General features: G+C 34.9%; 1 protein-coding gene across 1 annotated transcript in view; it reads right to left on the bottom strand.

Annotated features, from left to right (window-relative positions):
- The window catches only part of LOC107739739 (collagen and calcium-binding EGF domain-containing protein 1), a gene marked incomplete at its 5' end in the record, with an annotated part of 22740 nt that overhangs the window by 10924 nt on the left and 2045 nt on the right, over positions 1-9771 (bottom strand). Inside the window, 4 exons of the mRNA XM_016551940.1 lie at positions 2201-2340; positions 2437-2545; positions 5265-5371; positions 8280-8417. Coding sequence (XP_016407426.1) covers positions 2201-2340; positions 2437-2545; positions 5265-5371; positions 8280-8417 — 494 coding nt within the window. The remainder of the gene's footprint in view (positions 1-2200; positions 2341-2436; positions 2546-5264; positions 5372-8279; positions 8418-9771) is intronic.

The following is a 9771-nucleotide window of genomic DNA, read 5'->3' as shown; positions in this document are numbered from 1 at the left end:
GGAGCGGGCGGGCGCGGGACAGAATCCGTCCCGCGCAGGTCTCTACTCTGAGGGACTGTTTACTTTAGCCGCATTCATTGTGAAACTTTTTGCAAAGATTCATTAAAAAAACCTTATACTCACTTCTTCACTGTAGGTAAAGCTGATTCACAAATGATTTGCGCGAACATAGACGCATTTATGTAGATCGGGGGCGCATTCCCTTCAAAAACAAACATAATCCACTGCGTCTTCAGCGGCTCAGATGACGGGAGTAAATGATGACTGATATGTTTATTATTACATCCAACAACAGAACACCTCAATCAGTTAGGAGTCATTCTTGTCTACATCTGCTCCAGCGGTGAAACAATGGCGGACTGATGACAGCTCACTCAGGCCGGGTCTAAGGTAAGACGACAGTGTCAATCAACAATCGTGGGAGGGGCCTGGGTCTGTGTGACGTCACACAGACAAGAATCTGAGGACGACTTGATTTGAGAAAGGAATAATAATTTGAGGAGATAAAAAAAAAAACACTGGGTGGATTTTTATCATTATAGGGTGGTTGTGTACACACACTGCCAACACACATTTCAGTTCAAACAACTTGTAAAAGTGCATGTAGCATCCTATGACCCCTTTAATAGGTCTAGCATAAATATGATATGATATGGTATGATGTGACATGACATTATTCAGTGTTGTTATTGTTAATTAGTGCTATTAAAATAGTTTTATGTAATTGAAATAAATCTTAAATATAAATAAAAAACAAAATAGAAGTATTAAATGAAAATATTATAAATTGCATTACATCATATCATGTATAATGTATAATAATAATACAATAATAATGTACAATAATAAAATACAATAATGTACAATGTATTTTTAATATATATATATATAATATGTATATATATATATATACACACACGCGCGCATATTTAATATGTATACATATTAAAAATAGTTTTCCATAATTTAAATAAAACCGAAATATAAATAAAAAATGAAATACAAATATTAAATTATTAAATGAAAATATAATACATTATATTACATCGTATTATGTATACAACTGAAATATAAATAAAAAGTAAAAAATAAATATTTGATGAAATGTCAACTTCAATGAAAATTAGAAATGTTGCCTTGGCAGTTAACTGAAATGAATTAGGTTAAGGTAAATAAAATGACTAAAAATAAAACTTAAATTAAAATAAACAAATGATAAATAGATATATAATAGATATAAAAAACGAACTAATACAAATGTCAAAAGCACATAACAAAATTACTAAGACTTAAAGTAAAATGAAAACTGAAAATATAAAAAATAAAAGCTAATTCAAATACTGTAATAATATAAATAATACTAAAAGAACACTGATTATATTATAGTTTTATATATTATTTTACTAAACAAATTGGTACATGAAAAAAAAACATGATTTATTATTATGTTATTATTATTATTATTTTGATATTTTAGCTTATATCCACCACCTAGACCACCTGCACACACAAATAAAAACTGGGTATATATCACTTTTCACAAAAATAAAAACAAAATAAAAAATATCGCTTATCCTTTCAACATCAGCTTTACAGAAAAGAGTGTCTTAGTCCCCCCAGTGAGGCGACTATTACAAGAAACATTTTTTTTTGCAATTACTGTTTACTTTCATGTCATTTAGCTCCTTCAGGTGTGAACAGGCCTTTACTCAAGGTCTCAAGGGTCATTTAACAATGACAGGTCTGTGTGTTATACGAGCACTAGAAATAAACCTTAGAAGGAAAGTAGATTTCCAGGCATAGAATAGAGCAACCCCTATATTATAGCCTTGAACCTGCTTTAGTACATCCTTTAGTCAATCATAATAGATGTGGACACCCATCTAGACTGATATTAAAGAATGTAAACCACAGGCCACCCAGATGTCACAAAATAGATGCTGAGCCAAAGCAAGTTATCTTCATAGAGCTTAATGGTGCGGCAGAGACAAACGGCATTGGAAAACAACACCACTGCACTGTGTCCCACGCGAAACATCAAGAATTAATGGAGTAGTGCAATCAGATTGTATGCTTATGCTAGACTAATTATTATAGATGCAGGAAAATTAACTAGAGCACATTAGTCCTCAAATCTGACACTTTAGATACTGATTACAGCTGATAAGTGTTTAGGTTACTTATGAAGACTGATACGTACCACTGGGCCACGGCGTCCCTGTTTGATATGCGACAGGTCCGGTGAGGGCCCCATGGGCCCCATGTCGCCTCTAGGACCGGGCATGCCTGGCGGCCCCATTTGTCCTGGGGGACCAAGGGAACCTTTGGGCCCTGGGCTCCCTGAGAGAGACATAAAAAGAGACAGGTTTACAGAAGAGTGGCATTGGGAAAAGAATGGAGAAACAGAATAATAAGCAGCATATCGACAAAGCTCACCTGCAGGCCCAGGTGACCCTGGAGGTCCAGGTAAGAATGAGTGCGCCATCATCATCTTTTCACTGGTCATCTGTTTATTGACCTCTGTGTTGCTCGGCAACAAGGCAATCTGATGAAAGAAGAGTTAAACAAAACACACAGATCTTTCAGGGACTCAGTGTTTCACTCACTATAGTACTAGACAAGACTGAACAGAAACATGACATACACTATTTTTTTTTTTTTTGGTTCTGAAGCTCAAAAGAATCAAGAACACAAGATTTGCATTCAGTTTTATAGGAACAGTTACCCATAAATGAAAATAAATGTCATTATTTGCTCCTTCTTATGCCGATCCAAACCCAAAATGTTATTTCTTTGCAGTAAGAATCTTCAATAAAGAATCTTCATGCTGCAATAAAAAATAAAAATAAAATAAATACAAAATAAATAAAATAAAATACAAAATATAAAATAAAGAATATAAAAAAATAAATAAATATAATAAAACAAAAAAATATGTAAAATAAAATAAATTAATAAAATATAAAAATGATAAAAATTTAATAAAATAAGTCACATAAAATTACAAATTATATAAAATAAAATGACTAATAAAATTAAATAAACATGAAAAATGAAAATACAATAAAACAAAATAAAATGAAATACAATAAAATATATGATTTAGGAATAAAGACTACAAGCCAAATATTACTTTTTTCATTTTATGGAATTTTTTGACAGACATGTCACTATGAATGATCTTTATATGGAAAAGAACTGCATTAAGATGTGACATATTCAGTGACATAATGGTGACTAAATTTGGTTAAACTATTCCTTTAAGAAAATGTATAAGGATACTAATCATCTATCAGGAGGGAAAGGCTAAAATATGTAATATTAAAAGGTAGATAAAAGAATTATAATTTAAACCAAAGTAACGTGAGCATGTAATCTGATCTATAAACTGTAACATCTGTGTACATGCTGTTTGCAAAAACAGGAAATCTCTGAATTATTCAACTTGGTGCATGGACTGAGATCAGTGCCTGTCTTTTACAAGCCTTCTTTGCAGAGTATTTCACTTCAAAGGACTCGCTGGAAGTATCCATTACCTGCTAACCTCTGAGCTCTGGACATCAGTACACACACACACACACACACACACACAGACCTTCGAGGTCTCGCCACACACAGTAGATACAGCCTTAGGCCTAGCGCATAAATCTGTTAAAGTGTCTGTGTCCAGCCCTTTGCAAGCAATTTAAATCTCATTTGTCAATGTTTCTGGTTTTGATTTGTGTCGGGTTCCTTGGACTGCACATATTTTAATCCCATGTTGCTCCGTGTGCCAATGTCAACCACAATGGTCAACCAGTGTCCATTAGACAGTGGAGTCAAATGCCTACATAGTAAACTACCTTCTAAGGCACAATCCTACCAGTCATTAAACCACATAAATGACTAATTTGGTAAGAATGCTATACTCTGTACTCTACAATAGTTAATTTTGAATTTTACTTACATTTTATAATGATATTGTCAAGTACTGAATTGTATACTGACCACAAATTTTGTGAACTTTTTGTTTTTTATTTATTTCATTTTTTATAGGTTTTAATGTTGAAGATGCTTTTTAAGCTCATCAAGGCTGCATTTATTTGTAAAAAAACAAAAACAAAAAAACAGTCATTTTGAAATACTTGTAATTTTTTCCCCCATTTTAATATTTTAAAATGTAATGTAAAAAATGCACATATGTTAAATGTTTAAAAATGTAATTTATTTCAGCTTGACTTTTATTTTATTCTAAAAAGTTTGAAAGAACAGCATTTACTTTAAATGGAAATCTTCTGTAATATTATCATCATTGTCATCTTTATAGTCATTTTTGATCAATTTAATGCATCCTTGCTGAACAAAACTATTAATTTCTTAAAAAAACACTTTCTAATCAAGTATATTTATTATCTTGGATTAATTTTTACTGAGCTTTTCTCATTGCATTCTGGGACTGCATTCTTCACAAAGACATCTTAAAAAGCAAATATAATTTCAGCTATTTAATGGATTTTAATAATCTAATCTATTCTAATCTAAATGATCATAATTACAGCATTTGCATTGGAAGATCGCTAGTTTTTGGAAGAGAACTTGATGAGGCAAAAGGTAAAGAAAAGAAAGAATTTCATTGCATTTTTGAACTGAAATAACAAAAACATTAATACATCTAAAAATAAATTAATAAATAAAACTTGAGCAAGCCAATATCTCCTTTTCCAAACAAAACAATGGGGGGAAGTTACAACAACGGTCAAAGAAACGATTCGTAACAATCATATCAATGTTTTTGTTCTCCCAGAACCATAAGCCTTGCCTCACTCTCACTAGTTCAATACATTTTTTGCTCTCAATCTTTTCCCTCATAGTCTGCTGGACCACACGCACAAGAGCTATATATCACGCCGTGACCATGAGGGTGCTGAGTGGATTTGTTGACAGTCTCGCTTTGACTGCAGAACACTGACTCTGCGCCCTCAGCCCGTCTAAACCGCATCACTGCGTTCAACGTGATTTACTAGCCTGCAGCAAGGACAGACATAAGTCACACTACCAGATCGCTCAGCTGTTCGGCCCGTGCTTTATCGCTTTTTATTTCGCCTGTAAAGTCACCAACACATCCCTGAAGACTTGTATAACCTGAGTCTGACTTGCTCGTGAAACATTGGCAGGTAGGTTCTTGTTGGGTCGACTCGCGTCTACGGATGAAAACATGCATATAAAAGGAAATCTGCTGCTTGTTTTAGTGAATAAGCCCTGCAGGTGGAACTGGAATAGGGCACCTTCTGTTTGAGTTGGAGAACGGTCATCTTCATCTGATGGAAGTCTTCACATGTGGCCGAGCACGTTCTCTCTTTCATGACGTTGTCTGACTTCTCAAACAGCGGAGCTGCAAAGAGACAACATTAATGTGGAAGTTAAGAAAGGTTGATGGACAACGCTAAAACGAATCAGCTGCTAAGCAAAAAAGTCAAAACATGATGGCAAAAGCTGAGAGAACTATTGATTATCAATACACATATTTAATGCAATACAAAAGTTCTCAATGAAAGCAATTATCTGTTGTACCCAATATGTGTCTATGTATTTTTATGCTTAGTGTAATGGATCTTAGCTTAGCAATATGTTAACATCAAATTTCAATGAAATCAGTGTTGACCATTGTGGAAAAGAAGTACATTTAAGCATACTTTTAAAAAGAGTAATAATAAAGTTTAAAATAGTATACTTAAGAGTGAACTGAATGTAATGTTTTCAGACACTCAATTGCATATTTACAATAAAGTTAAAATATATTATAGTTTAAAATTATATTAAATACAATTAGTTAAGAGTGCTTTTTTGACTCGCTTAAGTATGCAATTTCAATGGCATTCCTTAGATTGTGTTTGAAATATTATATGTGCACTGTCAAATTTACTGACAAGCATTTCTTGTAAACCAAAATATAATTAATACAATTTCTACTGAAACGGTCATGTCTTTAAATATATATTTGTAATTACACAGTTTCAATGAAGCTGCAATTTAGTACATTTAAAATATATTTTAAATGCAATATCAAACAGTTTATGTACGATGCACTTCTTTAAAGAATGACAAAAGCTTATTAAAACAATGAAAAATGTACTTTTAAGTAAAACTTTCACTTTTTAAAAGTGCACTTTTTAAATACACTTACATGGCCTTTTATTTCTTTCATATTATATCTGAAAGTAGAGCAATTAAACTAAAATACTTTTAAGATTGGGAATTCACTACAAGTGCACATTCAATACAATTAAGTGCACTTAAAAAGGGGAATCTCCAATATGTGGCATGTATGGCTGTAAGATAGCTTATAAGATTCCATAGACATCATGGCAGCTCTCGAGGTTTTGAAACAGAGCTAATGTTGCCATAAAACGGTGTCATAAACTTATAACAGGGATTTGAAGTCTTGCTCAAGGTCACAATGGAGGCTCACTCCATACATGCATCATCAGAAACATACTAGCTCCTGATCAGAATGTACTAACTACTGTCATTCCTGCCAGAAGTCTGCTGAGTTATATCACAATCACTCCTACAGCTTCGTTTGACTCACAGCCGATAACCTCATTTGATCCACACACTGTAATCTCAGTGGTCTGGAATTCCCAGAATTCCTTTTTCGTACATCTGGATTGTTGCAACCCTGAATGCCCTGAAGGTCATCTTGTTTCGTGCTCAAATTGACCCAAAAGAGAGGAAACCACAGTCAGGAAACTCTGAATGACTGATACGCTCCACAAGAAAGCCTAAAAGATAGATGGACAGAGAAGTGGTGAGGAAGGAGTGATTGATGCTAATGCTAACCGCTAGCTGGTGTCCCAAGTCATTAACCGCGATGGGTCAGTGGACTTCCTGCAGGGAGACAGGAAGCAATGTCTTATAAATGTGTCAAACCAGAAGAGGCTGCAGAATGGATTTTTTTGTATTTTTTGTAAATAGCGAGGAGACTAAGATCAAAACCATATCTGACATGAAATGAATGGCCCTAAAAATGAAATAAATAATAATTGAATTTATAATGTAATCATTTATTATAATAATTTATTAATAATATCTATGTATCTTAAAATGATATGCATTTTTCACATTTATATGACGTCTAATAATGCTAAGTAAATGAATAAATTAATAAATAAATACTTTTTCTTATAGTTTTTAATAATTGTAAAAATAATTATAATATTGATATATATTTTGACACTGGAATTATTCAGATACAAAAAAGAAACTTCAATTTTAATTTAACATCCACCCTTTCCACTTGGCTTATTTTCTGTACATGTTTTTTGTGTTTGCACTGCTTTAACTGGATGATCCATTCATGACCTGTCAGAGCATTTAGACCATACTCAATCCTTTCCACACCTGTGTGATGGAGAGATCTGTGGATGGTCAGGTCCAGACAGGAAAAAAATATCTCTGGTTCTCTGTGCTCTATTTAAAACCCTCAAAACGCATGTGATTCGCCTTTTTTTGGGCTCTATTTCTGCTGTTTGTTGGAAACGCATTGGGTGAATCAAAGCAGGACTGTCTGCGAGGCTTGCAAAAGCAGCTTCTAATGGGAAAGCGGCTCTCAAACTGAAAAAAAAAATCACATAAAAACTGTGGAAATGAACTTCAATCCCATGAAGCATTACGAACTACATGATAAAAAACATGGCTATTCAATACAAAACTACTGACTAAAAACCACTGAAACTGAGTATAAAAATTTATAAGTTTATGACAAAATTCTTCACCAAAACACATGACTGCCAAGTTGATTCATTACCTTTTACATGTTAACAACGATTTCTCTGGATCTCGCTACAGTAATTATTTCAGCAATTACACTTTGAAAGTCTGAAAGAGGTGTCTGTGAACAGTTTCAAGCCATGAACAGGTTTATACATCCACAAAAGTCTGGGAAACTCCAAACTACAGAAGAAAGACCAAAAAGAAAGCGAGCAAGCTAAAGTAAAAGAACAAAGAGTGTTGCTGAGAAAGACAAACAAAGATTCAGAGAATATACTCATTAGCTTTTACATGTTAACAACGATTTCTCTGGATCTCGCTACAGTAATTATTTCAGCAATTACACTTTGAAAGTCTGAAAGAGGTGTCTGTGAACAGTTTCAAGCCATGAACAGGTTTATACATCCACAAAAGTCTGGGAAACTCCAAACTACAGAAGAAAGACCAAAAAGAAAGCGAGCAAGCTAAAGTAAAAGAACAAAGAGTGTTGCTGAGAAAGACAAACAAAGATTCAGAGAATATACACTCACCTCGCTCGCCCTTGGTGCATGTTTTCCCATCATCCTCTAGGTAGAAGCCTTTCTCGCACTCACACCGGTAGCTGCCGGGGGTGTTCACACAGATCTGTGAGCACACCGTCTCGTTATTGTTGGCACATTCATCAATGTCTGACGCAAGAACAGAGAGTGAAAGTGTGAGGGATGGAAAGTTGGCAAAGTGCAAAAGACGCGATGTTCGCTCCTGGGGCGGCATGGAGCGATTCTGTCAGATCAGCCTGATAAACAAAATTTGACTCCCATCAAATCAACTTAACACTTTGGGAGGTCAGACCCTTTAAGAAACACTGATGCTGTCATTAAAAAGGCATTGAAAAATCAACCCTGTGAACTAAAAACAACCCATAGAGGGCGCTAACACATTTACTAAAATAGTAAAAATATAAAAATAAAATACAAATAAAATGGCTAAAATTCTATATCCATCATTTTTTAAATAATCTAATTATATTTACATATGATTTATCTATCTATCTATCTATCTATTAGGGGTGGAACGGTTCGCGGAAAAAAATCGAACCGTACAGTTCTCCACACACGGTTCGGCACGCGCTACGACCGTGGTTCAACTTAAATCTGACAACGCATCTGTAATATGGGTTGTTTGCTATAAATAACACGTAAAACAAACAGGGTTCGGCTAATATATGTTTCTGTTGATGGATGCGCATTCTGGCTTCGCGCACAAGTGAGACCTGAACAGCACACATTGATATCTGTGTTAAACTAAACTCATTTAAAGGCAGAGTAAGGGATTTCTGGTAGCCAATGTTGATATTTGAAATCACCAAAACAAACACGCCCCTACCCCAAAAGGGTCTTGCCCCTATTTTGATAGCTCCGCCCCACATATACGTACGCAACCCAGGCAACGATTAGTTCTGTGGAACAAAGCAAAACCAATGTTACACCGTGTCTACGGACGTGAGCGGCGCGGCGCAACAAATCCCCGACAGAAAACTGCTGCCGGGTTCTATTTATGACGTGCTGACAAATTTCAAATGGTTTTCAACGGTCGTTTGATCGCGTCCAGTGTAGGCAGACTTTAGCTGTTGTAGACACGGTGTTACTCACCTATTGAGAAGAAACAAAGCAACCTCGGCGTCCGATCACAGGCCTCCGCTCCTTGAGTTCTCTCCACCGCTGGAAAGCTGATCCGATATTTACACGGGTCCTACTTCTTGCCTTATCGTTCCGCAGACGTTTTCCTCTTTTGTTTTTTATCAGCCATCTCTATCTTTCTGTCGCTCGGCTAATGTCCGTCCCATGCACTGAAAGCCCTCTCCTCCACATCACGAGTAGACACGCCCCTTATTGCTGATTGGCTACAAGTTTGTTTTGCGATTCGGCCCGAATCAGTTTTCTAAAGTGTTTTTGAAAAATCACTTACTATGCCTTTAAAGCAGCACTATGTAACTTTTTCTGTGTTCAAAATTTGCTAAATGTATATAATGAGCGAGTACAT

The sequence above is a fragment of the Sinocyclocheilus rhinocerous genome, unplaced genomic scaffold (assembly GCF_001515625.1).
Source record: "Sinocyclocheilus rhinocerous isolate Xijiao unplaced genomic scaffold, SAMN03320098_v1.1 scaffold585, whole genome shotgun sequence".
NCBI classification, from domain to species: Eukaryota; Metazoa; Chordata; class Actinopteri; order Cypriniformes; family Cyprinidae; genus Sinocyclocheilus; species Sinocyclocheilus rhinocerous.
The sequence above is the reverse complement of the archived record's forward strand: the minus strand, read 5'-3'. Positions and strand labels throughout refer to the sequence as shown.